Source organism: Alligator mississippiensis, chromosome 8 (assembly GCF_030867095.1).
Source record: "Alligator mississippiensis isolate rAllMis1 chromosome 8, rAllMis1, whole genome shotgun sequence".
Classification (NCBI taxonomy): domain Eukaryota; kingdom Metazoa; phylum Chordata; order Crocodylia; family Alligatoridae; genus Alligator; species Alligator mississippiensis.
In genome coordinates, this window is record NC_081831.1 from 79,873,372 (window position 1) to 79,897,153 (window position 23,782).

The 23,782-nt window shown below is 41.9% G+C and overlaps 1 protein-coding gene across 1 annotated transcript; it reads right to left on the bottom strand.

Moving 5' to 3' along the window:
- Positions 1-884: 884 nt before the first annotated feature.
- HTATSF1 (HIV-1 Tat specific factor 1) lies at positions 885-20,941 on the bottom strand. The gene is made up of 9 exons (XM_014600906.3): positions 20,702-20,941; positions 17,391-17,595; positions 16,973-17,020; positions 11,932-12,086; positions 9,751-9,914; positions 8,602-8,701; positions 7,545-7,634; positions 6,854-6,991; positions 885-6,388 (listed from the first exon to the last, which is right to left on the bottom strand). The coding sequence occupies exons 1-9, from the start codon at positions 20,891-20,893 to the stop codon at positions 6,104-6,106; spliced, it is 1,377 nt and encodes a 458-aa protein (XP_014456392.1). The 5' UTR covers positions 20,894-20,941; the 3' UTR covers positions 885-6,103.
- Between the last annotated feature and the right edge of the window lie 2,841 nt (positions 20,942-23,782).

The following is a 23,782-nucleotide window of genomic DNA, read 5'->3' on the forward strand; positions in this document are numbered from 1 at the left end:
GTGTCTGCGGGCCAACGCTTCAGAGTAAAAAACATGGCAAAGAACCCAGATGGGTACATGACTAGGTGTTGTTTTCTTCTTTAAAATCATTATTTTCCTACAGGTCAGGTATGCTTGCATTTGAAATGCAGTAATAGCGTATTCAGCATTCTTTTAAGCAGAAAAGGTGGATGTTCTCCATCGACAGTAACCTTTTGCTGTCTTTTCTCATCTCATCTCACCCCTCCTGCTTTTCTGAGCCCATGACGACAACTAGGGACATACGTGTGGATACAACAAAAAGCTTCTGTTGGCTTTAGTTACAGCACGTTTTCCACCCCCCAATAACAAGGTAACGCAGCCAAAAAACCTGTTTGTCATCCCCAAACTATTCCTGCACTTGGATCAACCTCACCAAATACCAGCGCTTTGACCGTGAACCTACTCCCAGAGACTGTTTCTATGAACTGCCAGCAACATGGGCCAAACCCTCTTACCAAACACCCAGCGTGTGCAGGAGCAGTTCAGTTCTCTCCACTGCTGTCAAGAGCCAGTTCTTCACTACCAAGCTATAGGACACACAATCCTTTTCCTATTGACAGCATATCCCTTTGGATCAACGTTCACAGGTGCAGCATCGAACCACAGGAATAGATCTCTTTTCCTTTTGTTCTTTGTCTCAAGAATTATTTTACGTAAAACAGAAGAGCTGCAGCAGAAGAAACTAAGACTAACCCGCTTCAAGATACACAGGTAGCATGCCACTCGCCTTGTAGGTGAGAGAAATGGGTTCAGTCTCCCCAGGCAGACTATCCTGGATTATTAACCTTCTCTGTTCTTGGGACTTTCTTTCTGACCCATCACCTTCATGAGTTACCCAACAGAAGTTGCAATATAGCAAGGTGCAATGTCATTTGGGTTTAATCAGGCTGTCGGAAGTGAAATTACCAGACATGTTGGTAATGAAGTACTAGTGCATGGGTGTTAACACATATTTACACGTATTCATTAAAATTACAGTGTAAGCACAAGATATTATATTCAATTCGTAGCATCTTATAAAATTACAAAATAAATGGAGATTTAGATTAACTACAATCTCTCAAATATTGATCAAAAAGGCTGAGCGGTTTCTTCATCAATTTGTTTATTAAAAAGGTAGTATAAAACACAACCCCTTTAAGAAACAAAATTCAAGACACAGAAAATCAAGAGATTTTGGGTGCTGTCACAAGGCTAGAAATTACATATGTATGAAGGTATTTCCAAAATAAAAACGCTTTCTTTCCAGAATGCGAGAGAGCTTTGAATGGTCAATTCAACTTTGCCAAAAAGAAAAGGCCAGTAAGAAAAATTCAAATTTGGTGAAAAATATTTTCACAGTACTACTTCCATAGTAGCGTATTACCAGTCAGTGCAAAGAACTGGCCTCCAAACTCTGTAAAGGCCATTTTGTTCTGGTATTTTATTGCACTTTCAGAATCCCCTGATACTAAGAACTTCGAGCCCTGTGAAAGTCAGCACTAAAATACACACAAGTCAACTTAACACAAATATACCACTACTTGCTTAATGTACAGAATTTAAGTCCTTTGTCATACTGCAGTACGCTTTCTCAAGTTCAGAAACAAAAAATAAACTCTTGATTTTAAATCCCACAAAAATTCTAAAGCTACGTGACATCTTAAAAGGGATTTCACCAGGTTGTACGTGGTTTACGACTTGAGGATGTAAATATTGACTCGCTGTAAAATTTAAGGGTCAGTCTGTGATTTTACGAAACAACTCGTCACTGTAAGCTTTCTAAAGTGAACTGGAACTAAATATTCAAAAGCGTAAGCCTTGGTGAATGATTTCCAGGACAAGCTTCTAGCTCAAAAATGCACTGCATTTAACACACTAATGATTTTAAGTGAATTGCAATCCCAGTACAAAATAAATCTTGTTCTAAAGGACTGAAATTCAATTAAAAAGAGGTAAATATATCCAGCTGTATTTAAAAAGTGAAAAATCAGCAGGAGAAACAGATAAACATTTTGATGCAAAATGAAAAACTAAACTAATTCATTCCTCTCTTCCTAGCTGTATATGCAAATTGGAAAACACACTCGTGGTAACGTACACATCTGCTCTTTTGGGGCTTCATTGCCTTTTCAGATCCCTGCATTGCTGATGCACCTTATAGTCTTGTCTCTGCGTAGTACTTAAAAGGAGTCAGCTAGGGTCAAAGGACACTTAAGAAACATTGGACGCTTATCTTGCTGGGCTCCTTTGACCCTAGCTGCTTCCTGCCCCTGGGGCAGGGGGTTGGACCTGATGATCTTACAAGGTCCCTTCCAGTCCTGATGTTTATGAAAAAACTCTTTTGTTTCAGTACCCCCTGTCTGCATGTCAGCATCTTCAGGTAATTAGAGTATCATTCTGTCATAAAATGGAGGCTTAATTTGATTTGGTTCTTAAGTGAGCAATACAGAAGATGGGTTGGTGAGAACTTCACAGTAGCATCCCCACCCCGCTTAATCCCCTTGGACACTGAAGTGAGTTTAGACACTTTGCCACCTTTTCCAAATCTCCTAACCAGAATCTAAGAGCAACTCTTCCACCATCGACTACAGTGACTGCTGGAAGATCATTTCAGCTTCCTGCTAAACCACGAACCAACCGCACCTTTTCATGAAAAGACAGTTTAAGAGGGATGGCTTTTCTCGAAATGTTCACTTCTCCGATTGAACCCATTTTCTGTGCTGTTTGTAACAACTTCATGGGGGAATCCTGGCGAGTGGAGTACAGATCAGATTAGGAAAAAAAATCACTACCAAGAATTAAGGTATAAAATAAGGTACAAGAGCATGAATTTCCACTTGCAGTCCTTACTGAACTGATGGATTTAACTCTGTACTGACAACGTAGTTCTCTTTTATCATAAGAGAGCATTTTCATTTTGAGCCACAAAGCAACAAATCCTTAGGTTTTAGACTACATTTGGATTTTATTCTCTCAAACTATTTATGGGGTAGATAGTTACCTGGAAAAACTATTTGGTGTATTTTAGAAGAAGTTAATGCTACTCAGTTACTGGGATTAAAACGTAATAAAAATTCTAAAAATTTAGACTGATGTGATCACAAGTTTTGCGCACACATGGATCAGTTGAGTCATTACTGCACTGAAATACTAGAAATCCATTTTCATGATCATGAAAAATAATAGCTGGGCATATTTACACAAGATGCTTACTGCACATTAGCCTAACAACACTGCACAGTAGCGTGTCACGGCAACAACCGTGTTAATAGGCTACTGCACAGTAAGTGTCACTAAATAACTGCGCCAGTGCTACCGTGCAGTAACTCTAGGTACTGAGCATTTAGTTAGTACTTTATTAAGGAAGTACTACACTAAATGCACAGCATCTAAGGCGCATTAATGAACAGGTAGACATGCCCGCCTACCTCAAAATTAGTGGATAATGAACACTTGCATAACTAAGAAAAAGGGAAAACTTGCTGTTACTAAATAGCAATTCACATAAGCATCTACAAGAAACAAAGCCAGTTTCTTTACCAATTACTTTGTATAAACTAACATAGTCTTGTCATGATGTTTTATTAATCAAACTACACATTTTTCAGATGTATTGGCAAAACACTGGGGGGGAGGGAAGGAAAAGGACTTTCAATGTAATGTACTTACTTTAAGACAGTTTTTCTAGCTAGGAGTGAGAAGTTCTGAATTTCAGGCATTAGCATGAAAACAATAGGGTTTTTACATCCTTTTCCATTATTTTACTTCAAGAATGAAGAAAGGTTAACGTTTTTACAATCTTCATTGCATTTATTCATTTAGAAATTGTGTGGACAGCAAAAAGAAGAGGTTAAAACTACTACTCCTCCAATTAAGCACATTTCACTTGATAGGCAAGCCAATCAAATGAATTTATGAATCAACCGAGAGGAAACTTGCTATACAGACACAGTGTCATTTAGCATTAGATATTTTTTTCCTCCTGAAACACACTAATTCGTACTAAAATAGATGGGGTTTTCTGACACCGAGTGATAAGGCTTTAAGTACTGTATATACAACATTCATACATTTCTCAAGCGTTCTCCACAGCAGTTTCAGTTCTCCTATGTAACTGCAAAATCAAACACCTGCACAGAAGGTTACATATTGTAAAACAGGACCTCCAAAAGCTAACAAAGAGCAATAGCTTATAGGTCTAGAGTTTTGGAGCTAGAAGAGCACTGAAAGCAACAGCCATGACACTAAGCTGCACATGTCCTACACAGAAGCTTTAAGCACACAGCTATTTGTGGTGATAAGTTCTGCAACATTCATTACCAGCGCAAACGTTTCTTATGTTTAGAATCAATGTAGGCCACAGCTATAAGTATTTATACGCTTTTAATGGAACAATCCATTAAAGTTTCCTAAAATAATGTTATGTACAAGTAGAAAAACCTGTCACACAAATATCATTAAAAAAACCAAAAAACCATAGCTGTCAAATTCAGGGGCATCGCATCTGATGGTCTTTGTCGTACTCTCATCTAGGTTGCTCAGAAAACAAAATAAGATGCAACTACAATGGCGATTACGAATTTACACATTCTTATCGCTATGATCCAAGCACAAGGGGATTTCCCCCACCCCAAAAAAAATTCCCCCCAAAAATGTAACTAGCGTGGCTGCCTGGACAAATGCAAAAACCACAGAAGGTAACCACAGCACAAATCTATCTGAAAGACAATCAGGGTCTTCTATTCAAACTGTCCAAATGCTTCAAAATGGAAACACACTTGAGAATTAGCATCCATAATCTCTTTCGACCTATTATTTATTATTAAGGAAAAAAAAAATCAACATTATAAATTGGAAGTTTAAAAAGCCTCCTGTAAAATGAAAACTAAAAAGTCATCCATATGGAGAGATCTACTAAAGGGACAGGGCCAAAATCATGTTCCTAAATCCTTAATTAGATGTCTAATTAAGTTGTTTCGATGATAAACATCTCCACTGAAGTCGCTTTTGAAATTCAGCACACTTCAAAACTGCTTAACTGGCTAACAAGATGTAAATGGAAGAAGGCAATATTCTTCAAAAAACACATTGCCAAATATTCAAATATTTGTGCAACAACTCTGGGATTAAGTTATCAAAATTCTTCAAATTTTATAAGTCTCTGGGGTATGAAAAAGCAGTTCTAGGGGCTGGAGACGGGCCCAAAAGTATGTGTGTCTCAAAGAGAACATGGCACATACTACCTCCCCACTCTTAGCAGAGAAGCCCTACTTAATCTTAGATTCATCAAGGCAAAAAAACCCCAAAAGCCAAATATTCAAACGTACGATATATTTTTACATGCTTATAGCATATGATGAACATCTACCTTCACTGCCAGAATTTAAAACTAAGATCCGAAGTCAGTCTTATTTGTTACGTTCCAGTGTTGAAATGTTTACAGCTTCTAGTCCTTTTAACAGACTTGCAACTGCTCTACGCTAATGGAAGATATATGCAGAAAGTAAGAGATTTTATATGCTCAGCATTTCAATTTAAAAGCACCGTTTCACATATCTGGTGCTTCATGTTGGCTCTGTTAAGGCTCATTTATTTTTCAGTTTTGTAGGCCAACTGATAGGTAGAATGTCAAACACATGGCAGTACATGTATGGGTTCAGTACCAACAACTGTCTTCTTTAACAGAATGATACCAAGTTCCGAAAGGTCTCAAGAAATTAAAGCAAATGTTAAAATCATTCAGTTGTCAATAACCTTAGTATATTATTTGACTTCGTTTGTGTCATTATAGAAACTTCAGAGTTTGAGCGTACTTCACATTTACATAACTGAAACACTGACAAGCAAAAATATGACATAAAAAGCCTGGTCAGTTCTCTGCACCCAAATTGAGATACTCAGCTAGAACAACAGTCAATTAATATGAACTTTTAAATCCTCATTAAATACTGCTCTTAATGAAAATTTCAAAGCACACAATTGATGACATCCTAATCTGCATATAATTCATACGAACACTGCCTTGAGTCACCTTGAAGCACAGGATAATAGGAACCCAAGCATTGCCCTAGAAATTACACTTTCACAAAATATCAAGATGTTATGTATCTGCTTCATCATCACTGCCCGCAACGCTGCTGTCTGTGGATGGAGCGCCATCTTCATTCATGCCTTGGCCGTTATTCTCTCTCTTCCGAGCATCGTCGTTCACAGCACCTTTGGAAGGGTCGGTTTCTTTTGAAGCCTGTTCTCCTTCAGGCAGTTTCACGCTGCTTGTTGAAGAATTTGCATCAGATGTAGTTTTCTGGCCTGATGCGTCAGGGTCTTCTAAAAATGATCCCCAGCCTTTGAGCCTTTCTTCCCTCTCTCTTGAGGTCTCTTCAATCTAAATACATATATATATAGGCCTTGATAAATATCCCCACCAAAACTGCAACCTGGCACTTGCATGTAACAAGGTAGCTTAGGCTTAAAAATTATGAAACTGCTGCTTTCATCATTAATATGCATCAAGTGTAATATCTTGGAGCTTCACTCTAGCCAAGGTCCATGCTGCTCGTAAGTGCTAAGCATGATTTACTGAACAGAGGTTACATTTCCAGTGTGCAAAAGCGAGATACATCTAGGGCCTTTGAGATGAAGTGGAAAGCAACAAATAGTTCTAAGAGAAATCCCCAAAATTGGTACGCAAAAGTGATTTAGAAAAAAAGAGGACTTCAAATGTTAAAATACCTGATTTTATTTCAATTCTAGGTTTGTTTCCTTGTAACTTTAAACAAATTAAAGATTCACACTTGAGAAGAGTTTTTAGATTAAAATTCAGTGAAACATTGGGACATCTAAGGATTACCTGATAGTCTGTCACACCATCCCAGGGTTCAACACTTAGTTGCCGGCCACCAAACCACCTTCCATTGAGAGCCTGTATGCATAGATCTGCTTCATCTGCTTCTTTAAATGACACAGAGGCCACACCATCCGGGTGTCGCTTTAAGAAAAAAAATCCAAATCCTATCAGATGTATCTTTTTTGTTTAATTAAAAATTAAGTTTTGTTTGAGCAATCTTTTCTTTGCCTTCCAAGGCAGAGAATGGTCCTGTTCTGCCTGCTTGACATGTGCATAATCTTCTTTTGAAATATGTATCCTATTCTTAAGTAGTGTGAATCATGAAAGACTGTTTCCTTGTATAGACAGATCAGTATTGTTTGTTTTTAAATAAAAAAAGTCGGTTGTGACCATTTTAAATGTGCACATATTTCCATCATACAAGTCCCCAATCTAGAAGCAAAAAATGGTACACAGATATGAAGGAAACAAGAACACGTAGATCTGCACAACTTGTACAACATTTCTGTTCAAATCAGAAGATATTCCACAGATGAAATTTAAAATCCACTAACTGAACATAGAAAGTTTGAACAATGAACCTTAACTTTCCATAAAATAACTGCATTTTAAAAGGCAATGTCCAGCAAGCCCATTAACAATTTAAAGAATCCGAGTAACTGTGTACACAGAACATACAACAGAAATTACTTACATCAAATATAAGGACCTTTTTCACTTGTCCAAACTTCTCACATTCTGTCCGCAAATCTTCCCTGATTTCATTCAGAACTAAAGGATCCTCCTGCAAAATGTGTGCGCATGTGGCTCATTTCAAAGTGCTGGGGTAATGCTGTTGTCATAATGATCCAGGAAATGTGAAAGGCAAGAATTCTTACGGGTGATCTCTTCTATTGGACCAGCTGCATGGTAGGGATAGAGAAAGCAGCTGCCTCGGCCCCTGGCAGGCTCTGCCCCCAGCCCCTGGGGCGCAGACCCCAGGCACCACGGGTTCAGTCATGCTTGGTCAGGCCGGGCAGCTCCACCTGCCCCTCCTAGCTCCAGTTACATCTGCTGCATTCTCTCCTTTTACAGCACACGACCCAGCCTGCAGTCTGCGCTGCGCTCCGCTCCAGCTCAGGGCGAGAGGGAACTCAGGCATCTGGGGGCTCTGGCATAATTAATAGGGCTGTGCGAAGCTTCGGGTGGCGATTCGATTCGGAGGAGATTCGGTGGCTGAATTTCTGAATCAGAATTCAATTAGGGGACCAATAAAAAGGTCTGAATCGAGTTAAAGCTCTCTGAATCTTTGGAAAAGATTCGGAGAGCTTTGACGATTCGGGCAGTCCCCAATGGCTGCAGCAGGGAGCTGCAGCCACTCCCCCAGCCCCCGCATGGCTGCCCTGACCCCCACTGCATGGAGGGCTCTGCACAAGCTCCTCAATACCTCCCCCCACTCTCCCAGCCCCCCCCCCCCCCCCCCATGGGTGCCCCACCCAGGCCCTTTAAGGAAAAAAGCCAAAAAAATCCCTGGGACTTACTGCTCTTGCTGCAGCCTCTGGGGCTCATGCAGAGCCCCCCACATGGTGCGGGGCAATGGTGAGCACCAGGGATTACCCCCCACCATCAGGAGCAGGGAGTCTGGGGTTTGTTTGTTTTTTTCCTTTAAGGGCTGGAGCTGGCCTGGGCACAGCACCCGCGCAGAGCCCCCCACGCAAATATTTCTGAGATAACACAGCCAAATCGCTCAATTAGTTAGCATAAAATCCTACCTCAAAATCCTTTGGATGAAACATGTTCCTGATGATGATAACACGTTCATGTCGCATTCGAGCAGTAGCATCTTTCTTCTCAGGCCTCCAATCCAGCTGTCTAATGAAATGAATCAACAATCAGAGCACATTGTTGCAGCTCTCTCCAGTTTCTACAAGTATTTGTTGAAAAACAATCATGAATTTGATATTTCTTGACATGCAGATTCCAGTAATGGCATCTCTGGTACCAAAGACTTAAATTACTCTTCTAGAAAATGGAATAGCAATTTGTAACTTAATTGCTGTTTCTCTTATAAAGCTGCTTTAAGTTCCACAAAGTACCTAAAACTGAGGCACGCCAAACTTGCCAAAACTTTCATGTCAGTGTAATGTATTAAACATAAGGAATATTCTGTAAAAGGCAACTAAACGGGGTGAAGAGAAACCCAATTAAGCTACCTACTCCAACTACTTGATCCACACACACTATTTAAAAAAAATCATCCTGTATCAGGTCAGCTTAGGATCAATTAAAAGAATGTTCACAGGAACACTCTGATAGAGAATAAAATAAGCAAGTGGCCAAGACTTTCTTTTCTTTTCTTGTTTTTTAAGAAAGAGTAGTAGCTTCCCTACTCCCAATATTTAAAGAAATATTATTCATATGAAGTCAGATATCCAAGCAAACTGGCAAAGATGGAAACATGTTATTCCTATACAAGCTGACCCCATGCTAATAGTTCCAACGCAGCATAACGCAATTTGCTTTTTCGCATCTGGTTATACCGAACAGAGGAAGGGTACAGCACCAGTGAGAGAAGTGACTACAGAATTCCAGAGAAGGCTCAGGAACTCCAGCAAAAACACCTTATCAAATGTTTTTAACAAAAGAAAGAAGTTCGTTGCTTCCCAACTCTTAGCTTTAAGCCTTTGTTGAGATGCACTCACTGTCTATTGATTCCAGCCAGTTTTGACAATCTTGATGACTTGCAAGGTATCAAAGTTTCCCTCCTTTTGAAGAGGAAACTAACAGTAAAATAACTTTAAGAAAAATCAGATTTTAGATGGTGGTATAACATTGAAATAAGTGAAACTGTAGGAGAAACCCAACCAACACATATATGCAGAAAAAAAGTAACATTTTACTGAAAAAGAAATGTGACAAACTTTTGCTGTTGAGACATCTTCTTCCTGTAGTCTTTGCATTTCTTCCTCTTTTTGCTTGCATCGTACTCCCCCTTCAGCTGAAACTTTGCAACTTCAACATGCAGTTTGTATCCTCTAATCTCAGCCTCGTCCAAAAGTCTTAACGCGAGACCAACCGATTCTCTCTATTGGGACATTAAAATAACGCGGCAAACTTTGAAACAAGACATAGCCAACTTACTTAGATGAAGGTTTGGGTGTTAAAAAGTTAAGATAAAATTTCATTCCTCTCCACTCAAAACAAATAGTTGCAACCCATTTAATATAAGAGTCTATTAGAAGAGGGGGCAAATGTTAACTGCTTTGTTTGTGGCAAAAGTCAAGCCAGTATTTCACTGTTTTCCTATAACACAGATTCACGTTCCAAATTATAAAATTAATTGATGCTTTTCTTCCCCCAACTATTTTTCAAAAAACAACCTGTGATGCTCATGCAAGATACCATAATTAGAGTTAAGAATTAAGAAAGGCACATAAGTTCATTTAGAAGTTGAAGTCCCACTGTCAAAAGTCTTGCCAATTCCAAGTATTTCTGGAAGTCAACAGCCAAGTTTTGGGCTACAAGTTGGCTTTATATTTATGCACTGAATACTAGGCACATTTCTGGCATTCAAGAAATAGGAAGCTACCATGTATGACTGAGCAATGGCATAATATGCTCTCTCCAAGACACACCGCTCAAGCAGCTGAAGCTCCAGGATGGTCCATGACTAACTGCATGTAGGGTAGGGCATAGTCACACAGTCTAAACTTTAGAACCACTGTGATCTGCCTAATCTCAGCGTGAAACAGTAATACAAAATACACAAATTAAAGGTCCTCGTGGTGAAATACTCAGCCTGTCTTTTGTAGCTACTTCATTCTGACTGTATAAACATCTAAAGAGAATTCAGGATCACAACAGCAATTCAACCAGGATTTTACTATTACAGAAGCACGAACGTTCATAGAATGCATTTTCTATTTTTATCATTTCACATCAACAACTTATCATGCAAAATTCACTCTGAAGAGCGATTCTCAGCCAAGGCAACACGGCACCCTGGGGAGCCTTGAGATTCTTGGAGGGTTGCCACCTAATAATATTCACACTGTCAGATGTACAAACATGATTCATAAGATAAAACCAGAGGCTCCATCGACATAAGCATGGATGTTTGCTTCCCCTGGAACAAGAAGCAGCACCACACTTTTATGTTGCTGGTGCTTGTCCCCAGAGAATGCCTGTGCCATACGCCCCCTGGCATGCAGCAGGTTACCCGGGTGAGGTAGGGGAGGCTGAAGCCAGCATCGGGCTGGCCCCCACAGCTTTACCTAGGGTCCTGGGGGCCTCCTGGGGCTGCAGCAGCAGCGATTCTGCCACTTGGAGCCTGGCTGGCAGCCTCAGGAGGGCAGTGCATGCTACTCCTGCATGTGCCACTCTGCAATTTTTTTTTTTTGCATGGGTTTTTTTTGACCCCTGGATCTCCAAGGGTCAAAAAAACCCAAAAATTCTGCATTGCTACCTTGCAGTGCAGAGAGCAGCTGAATGTGTGGTACACGTCTGTGGTGCCACACACCGTGCACAGCCCCACTCATCTGGACACAACCAGAGTGTTCATAGTGTTTTTAACACAACTGATTTCTTTCTGACATGATATAGTCTCCCCAAGTTCTTTTCAACAGAAGAACTTCTCTCATTTTCCAAAATCAAAACTAGCGAAAACTACAAGTGAGCATTGTTCAAGGGGTGCCCAAAGTCTGTCAAGGCTGAGAACCATTGCTATATGCAAAGGGCATGCTTTCAACCTTCTCTGTTGTATAGATTCAGGGAGAGATCTCTGTATCATTTGCATCAAGGATGTACTTAGTGGCTCTATTATGAAAGCTACTTGGGGTTTGGTTTTGTGGGGGGGGTAAATACATTTTACTTGATTTATCAACTATAAACAGCAAGAACATAAGCTGACAGCTGTGAACATGATAACCACTGGTATCTTAAAGCAAAGAAAAGAGCCCACCAAGAGTTCTGAAGCAGCAGCTTCTGTTAAAAACAAACACGTTAACTGGGAAATGCCTGAGAAAGCTGCAAACTTGCTAGCAATAACTTTTGCCATGAAGCACAGACATCATGAAAACATCTCTTTTGATTGCACCACTGACCTTGAGATAACAACAGAGGCCATCACCTTTCAGATTCCCTTCCTTGTCTTTATAGAGTTTGATTTTAGGTTCATCTGTCTGAGGATCTAGCATAATTATGCCACATTTTGACATAACCTGTATAAATTCATCCTTTGTAACATCTGGAGGCAAACCTGCAAAATGAATAAAACCAGAAAACTTGCTATATATGGTTATAGTCCATTCCAGTTCCTTCCCCCCCCCCCCCCAACAACTACACATGAATAAATCTGTCATTAATTGAAAAATCTTTCTGTCAGTGACATTTTTGGATGAGTTTTTACACGTTCAAAAATATACTCTCTGGCAACCGGGGTATTGGTTGCAGCTGCGTTGGTCTAAGGACAGAGACAGACATGGTTCTTTGGGTAAACGTGAACAAACTTTCCAACTATCTAGTTGGTCTAATAAAAGATCTTTGCAAGCTTTTGAGTACAAACACCCTTTTTTTCAGGCAAAGGAAGAGTTTACAGTTGTATTGTGCTCTCTTGTCAAAGCCAGTATAACAGCACAATACAACTTCATGCAGAGGGAGAGTCTACAGAAGGGTGTCTGTACCCAAAAGCTTGCAAAGAACAATTTTTCTGTTCTCTGACAACTGCAACTGTTAGCATACTTCCTTTTAATTGACATGTTGGGAATCTTTTCTCCCGACAATATGTATTAAATCAAAAGTTATAGTTTCAATAGCAATCATTAAATTCTGAATTTCCTAATCTGTGGATACCAAGTCTCGTGTTGTACTAAGCATTTCAGACAACAATGATATTGTAGCACATATTACCCAATGTGCAGGTACCTTTACTGAACAATGTAGCATTTATTTTACTGTGCACACATCTCAATTGATTCCATTCACTGAAACAGATCATTACAAACTCCAGAGCAAGCAGACAAATTTCCCCCCTCTCAGATTTATACAACATACCTTCTTTACTGAGTGTATAGACAGGAAACATGTTCACACTTGTGCAATCAACATTGCATGGATGTAAAAAAAATGTAGGAGACTGATCACACAAACCGCTCAACTGCAGTTATGTCACCCAATCCAGTGAAGAATTATTATTGAGAAAAAACATGGGTGAAACTCCTCCCGTCTTGAAGTCAAACCAGTTTAGATGGTCTGTCCACAGCTTGAATCTTAGGTAAAACCTTTTCTCAAGGCAAACAGCTAAGCTGCAGCAATAGCAACCCAAACCACCTCAGGTTAAGTGGCAGCGGTACAGAAAACCAGCATAAGTTATACTGGGATACACGAGGGTCTGTCCATGATCTCCACATCACAGTGAACTTTTTAGACAACTATGTTATCTGAGCACAAGAAACAAAAGGGATTTGATTTTTTTTTTTAAAAACCCTGTGCTATCTAAGCCCAGAGAATGAAGTACACGTTTTTCTTGTAATCGTACAACTCAAAAAGAAACAGCCAAACCTAGCTGCACAACATTTTCAGACAAAAATTCATCTTTGGGTTGAGAAGTTCAGATACAGTTAAACTTTCCTGAAAATGTTGGCACGTGAAAACAGATATTTAGCACTAGCTAACATAGAAAGTTAAATATAGTCTTGAAACACATATGTATAATACTTGTCTCTCTTTTGCTTCTTTCTTACTTCCTCATCCTTATCCCAGTGCCACTGCTCTCCAGTATTTCTACCAGAGGCTGTCTGCCTACCCCTCTACACACAAATTCCTCAGGCCACATGCAGCGTTTAAAATTACTTCACCTTGCTGTAAACTATTCTCCACCTCCCTGTACAATCCCTGTTTTTTAAATTCATGTGTTACATCTCATCTCTAGATCAATGTTTTCTGAATAGTGATAACAAGCTACTAGCCGTGCTGTCTGGTCAAACTGCATCAATCAGCTAAACTGAATTTAAAAGGAGCTAAAGTGTCCTGTGCTTTCCTGCTACTACTTTCCCATGTTTGCAATTTTTGTAGCAGTCACGGGGATGTTATAGATTCATAGATGTTAGGGTCGGAAGGGACCTCAATAGAGCATCGAGTCCGACCCCCTAAAACTCAAGAACTTGAGGATAAGTAACCCGTGCAATTATGAATGGAGGAAAGAGTGGGTGGCCATTTTCACAATAGTGACTATGATGCGATTCATGCAGGCGCTACCATATTTACACAAGTATAAGGTGAGGTTTTTCTCTACCCCCAATCGGCATAGGGGGGGAAAAAAAAAACAAAAACAAAAAAACCCCAAAAACTTGTCTTACATTTGCATACAAGAAAGCCTCATTAAATACTCTGTGTCATTAAACTGATGGTGCTCAGTAATGAAAACCAATTATAAAGTTGATTAAATTCAGCCAACACTGAGTACCGCTATAAAACACATGGCCTATATCGGGCAAACATACCAATAGGAACCCACTACAAAGATAAGTGAGTGCAACCCATCTATGTAATACATATGGTAGGGCCCATTAAGCTCAGTCCTGATTCTCTTTCAAGTCATGGTGAGCCACTACACAAAATTCATTTAGACTTCCTCTTCACTCCCACAGCTGAGCTGTGCCTTCCTTTTCCATTTCCAATTATTCCTGTTTCTTCACCAACCTTGCCAAACGTCTAACAAGCATCACCAAACAGGGTTCCAAACAGCACATCCAGATTCCCCTGTCACCCCCCTCTCAGGCTGTTGTGTGATTAGTGTGGCCCCGCTCCCACAGAATCATAGAAAAATTAGGGTTGGAAGAGACCTCAGGAGCAGCGTTCCCTCTAAGCTGCATGGTGTGCGTGGACACACAGGTGTGCCTGACAGCATGGCATGAGCACACCTGCGTGGCCGCATATGCAGCAAGGCTTAGAGGGAACGCTGCTCAGGAGGTCATCCAGTCCAACCCCTTGCTCAAAGTAGGAGCATCCTCAACTACATCATCCCAACCATGGCTCTGTCTAGCCTGGTCTTAAAAACCTCCACCACCTCTCTGGGTAACCAGTTCCAGTCCTTTACTACCCTCCTCATGAGAAACTTTTTCCTAATGCCTAGCCTAAACTTCCTTTGCTGTAACTTGGGACCGTTGCTCCTTGCTCCATCACCTGCCACCACCGAGAACAGTTCAGCTCCATCCTTTTTGGACCTACCCCTCAGCAACTTGAAGGCTGCTATTAAATCCCCTCAGTCTTCTCTTCTCCGAACTAAATAAGCCTTGTCCCCTCAGCCTCTTCTCACAAGTCATGGGTCCAAGCTCTCTATTTTCTTTGCCCTCTGCTGGACTCTCTCCAATGTGTCCACATCCTTTCTCCAGTGGAAGGCCCAAAACTGAACACAGGACTCCAGATGTGACTTCATCAGTGCTGAGTAGAGGGGAAGAAACATTCCCATCGATCTGTTGACAACACTCCTACCAATGCAACCCAGCATGCTGTTAGCCTTCTTTGCAACTAGGGTACACTGCTGCCTCATATTTAGCTTATTGTCCACTGTAACCCCCAGGTCCTTTTCTGCAGAGCTGCTGCCCAGCCAGTCAGCCCCCAGCCTGCACCGGTGCATGGGACTGTTCTGTCTTAAGTGCAGGACTTTGCACTTTTCCTTATTGAACTTCTTGAGACTCCTTTTGGTCCAATTCTGCAGTTTGTCTAAGTCACCGAGTCTTAGCCCTATCCTCCAGAGTATCTACTATGTCCTACACCTTGGTGTCATCTGCAAATTTGCTAAGCATACACTCCATCCCTTCTTCCTGGAAACTGACAGAGATAATGAAAAAACACCAGCCCCAGGACCGATCCCTGGGGCACTCCATTTGACACCAGCTGCCAGCCAGACATTGAGCTATTGATTACCACCCTTTGAGTCCAAAGATCCAGCCAGTTTTCTAACCACTTTACAATTCATCCATCCAACCCGTACTTCCTTAGCTTGGCTGCAAAAATGTTGAGAGAGACCATATCAAAAGCCTTGCTAAAACTGAGGTATATCATGTCTACTTTCCTCCCCACATCCAGAGCCAGTCATCTTTTCATAGAAGGCAATCAAGTTGGTCAGGTATGACTTGCCCTTGGTGAATCCATGGTGACTGTTCCTAATCACCTTCTCCTCCAAGTGCTTATAAATGGATTCCTTGAGGATCTGCGCCATGATTTTTTCAGGGACTGAAGTGAGGCTGACTAGTCTGTAGTTCCCTGGATCTTCCTTCCCTTTCTTAAAGATGGGCACTACGTTTGCTCGTCTGGGACCTCTCCTGATTGCCATGATTTTTCAAAGATAATGTCCAGCAGCTCTGCAGCCAATTCCCTCAGCACCTCTGGGTGCATCACATCTGGCCCCATGGACTTGTACATGTCCAGCTTTTCTTAAACAGCCCCTAACCTGTTCTTTCACCACTGTTGGCTGCTCCTCTTCTCCCCAAACTGTGCTACCCAGTGCAGTTGCCTGGGAGCTGACCTTGCTTGTGAAGACTTGCTTGTGAGGCAAAAAAGGCACCAAGTACTTCAGCCTCTTTCCCATCATCTGCGCTAGGTTGCCTCCCCCATTAAGTAAGGGACCCAACACTTTTCCTCATCTGCCCCTTGCTGCTGACAGATTTATACAGAAGTGATGTTTTAAAAACGTGTTTACAGTGTGCTTGTGCTAAAACTTGCGGCAGTTAAAGGTAAATTACATCAAATCTGGATGAGCTAAATTACTACAAGCAAGTTTATTTCAAAGTCAACGGTTTAAAAATTTCCCCTCACTTCCATGCACTCAGAGAGACCAGGGTCTAACAGGAAGGTGAGAGAACAGCTTGCAGAGGGAAGATGTCGGGGCAGCAGAGGGCAAAGGGACAACTGTAACACCCCACATTTATTTTCCCCACTATTGCAGTGGGAGGACAAATACAAGGCAAGCCTCCAATAATTAGATTCTACACCTGGAAAATTACAACAAATTTGTAAGTTTTCCACATATAAAAATCCAATTATTGAGGGGAGGGGGTCATTTTATAGTCAAGTAAATACAGTAATTAGGTGAATCACTTACACAAATCCTTGCTCCATGTGAATGATAACATGCTCACTTACCAGTAACGTATACATTTGTGTTTTTGTCTTCTTCAACCTGAAACCACCCTAAAAACAAAATCATAATTTAAATACAATGAAGTTAAGGAATTAAATATGGAAGAGCTGATCTTCATGTAGTTTAGAAGTTCACAGTCAATCTTAACAGTTCAGAAACTCATTGTCCCATCTGTCAATTTCATCCAAAATTTTTCCACTTAATGACAACATTTTGAGCGTCCTGTCAGTAAGTTCATTCTCACTGTAGAAATACAGGTTTTTAGAAGCAAATGTGTTATATAAATCGAGTAGTTCAGACTTTTCAAAATAGATTCATTTTTGTTGTGCAAGATACTCAAAAACAATTTAAAATTGCCCCCCCTCTTCCCCGCCTTAAAAATAGTACTTTTCCAACTTGTATAAAAATAGGACTGCTTGCCTGCATCAGGTTTTCTTTTTTCTCCTTTCTGTTTGGGATCTGCTTGTTGCGATTCTTTTTTATTTGTTGGCTGCCGCATTCCAGGTGTCCTAGAATCTGCAGGTGGCTTACTTTCAATCACTGCACCAGAAGCAGAGGAACTGTCTTTATTCTCTGTAGAGAAGCCATAGTTTGCATGATATGTTGCGAGGAAGTCCTCATTTATCTGAAAAGAAAAAAAAAAATGAAAATATATTAATCCATAGTTCAAAGAATATCCACATTTCAAAGAACTGCCCACTGTGCCATGTTACAAGTATAGTGATCTTCTGATGACAACTTCCAAAAAACATTAAATAATGGAGATTATTTCACTTGCAATGAGAAAGTGTAAAGGGTGGCTAGACAGCACAGTTGAACCATTACCAATATTAATAAAGCCATAATGAAAGTCCATACAAACTGTGTGAAATACCTGAACCAACCAAAATTCAACAGCTTTTGTCTATATTGCGCCTGAAATTTTAAGAAGTGATGCCTCCCACCACAGTAAAATTTTGTTTCTCTTTCACTCACTGAGTTAGATTGCTCTCAAGTACAGAAACCAAGTGCTCTCAGCCATGTCAAACAGATGAAATGACATTGACAGGCATCCAAGAACTATCAACTATTAATGTCACTGTCACTTGAGGACATGTCTTTTGGAAGCAACATTTTCAAAGAGAAAATATAATGGGTGTTGAGAGACAGTAAACGTCTCATTGTAGATTATACAAATTAATACTTGGCTTTAAGTCTAAGATCATATATCATGTCTTTGGCTCAGCCACTACTTGAAGATAGGTTATCTGGCTCTCTTCCTATCAGGCCTTCCTCCAGGGAATGATTGTATGACCAAGTAATGTCAAAGCCAGCCTTTAAGAAACTTGTTTTAAATGAAGTACTTTAATCTTTGCTAGACAAGTATCAGTGCTAAGTTTATAAATCAGTTGTGGCATAGTTATAACAAAAAGAGGAAAATATGGTTAACCTTTCACGTAACCTTTTCAGGCTGGACTCAACTGTAGAGGAGTGCTACATCTATCTGCCTGTAATAATCAATGTGATGATTTTTTTTTTTTTTTTTATTTCACAAGCATTCAAAAACGACAAAGACTTAATTCCAGAGTGAGCTCTTAGAAGGTGTGAATAACACCCTACTTGAGTGCTGAGAGGAATGAATTAAATCACTACAGTCTCTGCTCTTTTACACAGATTATTTGGGGCTCAACAACAGTACAGTATTACATCCCAAATCTGACAGCCCTTCAGTGCTCATATGCTTGCAGTGCTTGCCTGTTCACTGGGCAGTTTGCTTGCCTCATGAAGCCAACACAATTTAGCACAACTCAAAACCAAAAGGTTGGATCTGGTCTACTACAATAGCAGTGCACTGACCTTTTGAAAAAAATCTTACATTAGGGTAACTTCAACTACACTTGGGTCTGGTCAACCTTAACAGCTTGTTAATACAATATCACAAGTACTGAATTATTTCTCTCAGAATTATTTTTAATAGATTTTCAAGTTTTTCAGTTAACGCTGTTAACAGCTTGCACTGAACTACTATATCAGTAAATCAATCCCTCCTAAAAGTAATCTTCTTGCAGCTGCACTCTTTTCAAAATTTGATTGGTAAGACTATATTTGGACAAAAACTTAATTTAAATCTACTTCTTGATACATGACCTATTTTGCTTTTAGAATGTTTTGTATTACAATGCTGGCCCCAAAAGCAATGGCATGCACCACACTTGGTAAAAGTTTTGTAAGTGAGAAAGAATCCATTCCACGTGCTAAAATCCCATAGACAGCTTCCCTCTTGTGAGCTTCAACCCATTTTGGCAGGAGTTGGAGGTAGTTTAGTCTTCAAGCCCACTCAAAAGCAAGGCCGTCCGGGGCAGGGGTTTGAATCGGGGCAACCGTCCTGGGCCCCTCACTTTGGGGTGCCCCGCGGAGTTGGGTGGAGCACAGCGGCTTCATGTCCAGCCGCTCTGAACCCCCCGCCCCACCAAATCCTCGTGTCCAGGGACGGGGCCCTGCACCTTGCTCGGGTTACCTCTCTCCAAAAGACTCAGGAAAGAACCACATACCAGGAGCCATTAATACTAGAAGGACTTGTCACAGCTTCAATACTGAGCAAACCAAAGTGGAAACAAATTGAACGTTTGGCCGCAGAGAACATGGTCTACATTTGAAAAAGACAGAGAAACCAAATACATGGGTTTAGCAGTGAAGAATGCCAACATACAAATTCAACATATGATCTAATGTCTTTCACAAGACACATCGTGTCTAGCAGTGCAAAGAAATAACTTGTATCTGAACATATCATTTATCAGCAAGGATTTTTTTTCTTTTTAAGGAGCACAGTATAAAATTGGTAGCTGTTCGCATTTATATTGAAAGACTTTTAACAGTATCCAGAATTTGGGCAGGCACAGACATGCCAAACAAACAACACCCCCCCCCCAAAACACGTCTGGCTTTGGGCATCACTCAACTTTTCCTGTCTCCGCTCTGCTTAATTTACGAATTCAGAAGTATTTTGCACCCAAGGTCTAATGAGTGCAGCAAAAACAAGTCATTTACGTGTCCAAAACGTTGGCGGGCAGAGGCCACAAGTAGCAGGATAAATAACTCCTCTTCTATGACAAAGCTCTTCGAGTAGATGCGATCTCTTCTATTAGCCCAGCTCCGACAGGCGTCAAAACCGTTATTCGCCCAGCTCCGATATAGTTGGGAAAACCATTATTAGCCCAACTACTTGAGCTGGTCTAGTAAAAGGGATCAGATCGACCCAAAGAGCCTTGTGTGCCGGTGTCCTCAGACCAGGACAGCTACAACCAACACCCCGGCATCATTTGTAGGACGAGAAAGGCAAGGAGGCCCAGGGCTTAGGATGTACAAACGCCAAATGCCGATCGAGAGGTCGTTTCCTGTAAAAAAAAAACAAACTCCGAACCGGGTCAGGATTTCAGGGGCCTCCAGCCGGGCGCTACCTTAGGGCAGCGCGCTCAACCTTGGCGCGCTCGAGGCTCCCCGTCGAACCGCCAGCTTCGGTCTCGCGTGATTTTTGACTGCAGATAAAACAAGAGGGCGACTCTTCTTTGGAACGTCGGGATTCAGAAATCTCTGGGTGCGCCTCGCCTCGCCCCACGGCTGTATCCGAACTTCCCGCGCCCACGCCTTCCGAATCCAGCCGGGTCGACCTCGGGGCGATTCGAGACCCGTGGTCGGACGCGGGGCGCGATGGATGGTCCCACTGCACCCCCCCCCGCCGCGTGACGCACCTTGGGGAACCAGGCCTTTTTCTCGCGGTCCCACTCGTAGGCGGCGCCGTCGGCCGGGTCCACGTAGGTGAAGGCGTCTGTGCCGCCCTCGCCACCGCCGCCGCCCTCGCCGTAGAGCTGCTGCAGCCGCAGCTGCTGGTAAAACTCGTCGTTGCCGTCCGGGCCCCCCGCGCCGCCGCTGCCGCCGCTCATCGTCCCCCCGGGGCCTCCCCTCAGCGCGGCCCGAGCCGCTCCCGGGCCCTCAGCGCATGAGCGGAAGTGGCGCCACCGGAAGGTGCCCGGAAAGCACCGTTGTGGGAATGACCAATGAGAGCACGCGCGGCCGAACGCGCGGCCAATAGGCGGGTCCGGGACAAAGGGAGAGGCGGGGATTAGACCAGCCTATCAGCGTTGGCGTGGCATCTGAGGGGAAGGGGGCGTGGCTACGTTTTCCCGCTTTTGCTGAAGGGGTGTCGAGGCGCTGCTACTGCTACGCTGGTCTCTGCGGCCTGCGGTGCTCAAACACAGCCCCCTCGTTAACCAGGCACGGCCTAGCCCACGGGCAGCTCCAGCAGGGCACGCTGCTGCTCTGGGGGGGGTCTCCATGCTGTCCTGGTGTGGTGTGACCGTGACTCGTGGTGACAGGGGACATAGGTCACTGAGGTGGAAGGACCGTTCTTCTGTCCTTGTGACAACATGCTCCAGGCCTTTTAACACCTCGGCCAGGCCGGTCCCAGAAACAATAAGCCCCCTTTAGTACTGGGGGCACCACAGATTTCTTTGGACAAATAATAATGAAAACCGGGACGGGAATGGAGGTCAAAAGTTCATAACACAAATGCTAACCGGGGGGGGGGGGGCAGCGAGCGGAGCACACGGGACCTCAAATAAGGGACGTGCTACAGGTGGTTTAACCGGCCGGACATGGGATAGAGTCTGCAAAAGAAAGCTTGTCCTTCAAAAGACCCCAGTTGATCGGTTCCTGGGGACCACCTGGCACCAGGGCGGTCTCCATTGAAGAAAGGCCCAGATTAAACAGAAAAGTCTGTTCTTTCAGGCTGTATTTATACTGTTGCTATGAAAGGAAGGATGTCAGAGCATCCTCATGGACTTGTGGATGCACAGAGTAGGCAGACCCCAGCACGAGGGAAGTTGCATTGAAAATGCTTGCTCCAACCATTTGTTACGAGGCGTTTCCTGGTCGCTTCCTTTAGGAGTCCCCGAGTTCTGGATTTTCTGCCTGGTGTTGGTTTCTCGCAGATGCTTCAAGGTACACGTTCGTCAGCTGCTGTTGGAATCGAGCTGCTCAGATTTCACGCACCGCTGTGCGGATTTTCCCCCTTAAGGTTATTTAATTACATACTTCCTTCAGGAGTTTCAAAGGGCACGTCTACACGAGACGCTTACTGCGCATTTGCCTAATAACACTGCGCAGTGGCGTGGTGATTAAAAACCGTACTAATAGCCTACTGCGCAGTGTTATTAGGTGAGTGTTCAGTAAGCATCACAAAATAACCACGTGTCGACACTAAAGTGCAGGAACTCTAGTTACTACACACTTAGTACTTTATTAAGGAAGTACTAAACTAAATGTGCAGTATCTAAGGTGCATTAATGAATGTGTAGATATACCCAAAATATACAAGAATTGGGCAGTAATTTGCACTGCTGCTGCTGATTGCAATGTTTTTCTGCAATGGGGCACTTACATTTACACATTTAAATCTCATGTTCATAAAATCATTATGGCAGAAGGAAAAAGAACAAATATAAGCGTGTAATGACACCATACATTGGTATTCCTTTAAAATGTGGATGTTTGTTCTTCCTTTGCCCCAGATGTTGGAGCAGGTTATACAACCAGATATGCCTTCTTCCTAAGCAGTGCCCATGGTTGAGACTTTTGAATTTACTGAGTCTCAGGTATCTGCTATTTAGAAATAAATTTTATAATTTGCTAATGTCTATACTCCTGGGGAGTGCAGTTGTCCTTACTGCTCAGAGAGCTCTGCTGATGAACCAATGTTGTAAAAAATACTGAAATTGCACTCAGGATTTTCAATTGTTTTTCAATGGCACAGCATTGCTTTCTCAATGGTCATGCCAGAGACTCACCTACTATGGTAATTAGTCATTCGTCAGTGAGCGCGCGCACACACACACACACACACACACACACACACACACACACACACACACACACACACACACCCCCTTGTGCCCTAGCTAGCTGGGGCAGTGTCTACATGTGTGCTGCTGTGGAGTTTTTTACTCTGCAGCAGGATAGTATCTTTAAATACAAATACTATCCTGCTGCAGAGTAAATTAGCTTACTTCAGCCTAATAGGAGTGCATGTGTAGATACCAAGATGTTTACTGTGCAGCTAATTAGTCTGCTGCACAGTAAATATCACGTAGACATGCCCAGTGAGTATATTTTTGGGTAGATGCTTTATCAATGTTATAATTACTTTTGTGAATAATAGCCATGCATTGAGTTGATGGATAAAGCAGAACATGTAGCAATACATTTTTTAATGCACTGTTGCGTGAACACTGTATGAAAAACATTTTCCTAGAATACACTGGACAAATTTTCAATTATATGGATGAATAACTGCCATGAATGAATATAATGTAATGAAACTCTCTTTACTTCCTTATACCATCCTGCATTGTGCAGGGCTTGCTCATGTCTTGCTGACTAGACCAGGAATCTACTGACTGTATTAAGGTTCAAGCAGACATATTCCAGATATCATATTTCCAGACTGGCTCTTAAATAGCTGTTTTTTAATTCAGTAGTTATTTCACCTTCAGACCAAAAGTAATTGTTGAAATTACCCTCATATCTCCAGCAAATGTAGTGCAGCTCCTTCACCCTTTCAGTCTTGGACAGAAAATAACATCAGGAGATTGTAGGTCAGAGAATGGCTGCAAGAAATGGATTCAATTTTCCCATGAGTTACAGGAACTTCACCCCTATTCATGAGGTCCTTGCGTTTATGAGGTCATAGTTCTAATAAAATGAGGCATTATTAATAATATTTGTATTAGGAAAAAATACCATTGCCATTTTCCAGGTTCATCACAACCAGACAT

What these genes read in the sequence shown, in the direction of transcription:
- HTATSF1 (XM_014600906.3), bottom strand. Translation starts at nt 20,893, where the DNA reads ATGAGCGGCGGCAGCGGCGGCGCGGGGGGCCCGGACGGCAACGACGAG. An exon ending in AAAAGGCCTGGTTCCCCAAG is followed by an intron (nt 17,596 to 20,701) that starts GTGCGTCACGCG and finishes TTTTCTTTTCAG; the next exon opens with ATAAATGAGGACTTCCTCGC. An exon ending in AAAAGGTCCTTATATTTGAT is followed by an intron (nt 6,992 to 7,544) that starts GTAAGTAATTTC and finishes TTTTTCTTAAAG; the next exon opens with CGACACCCGGATGGTGTGGC.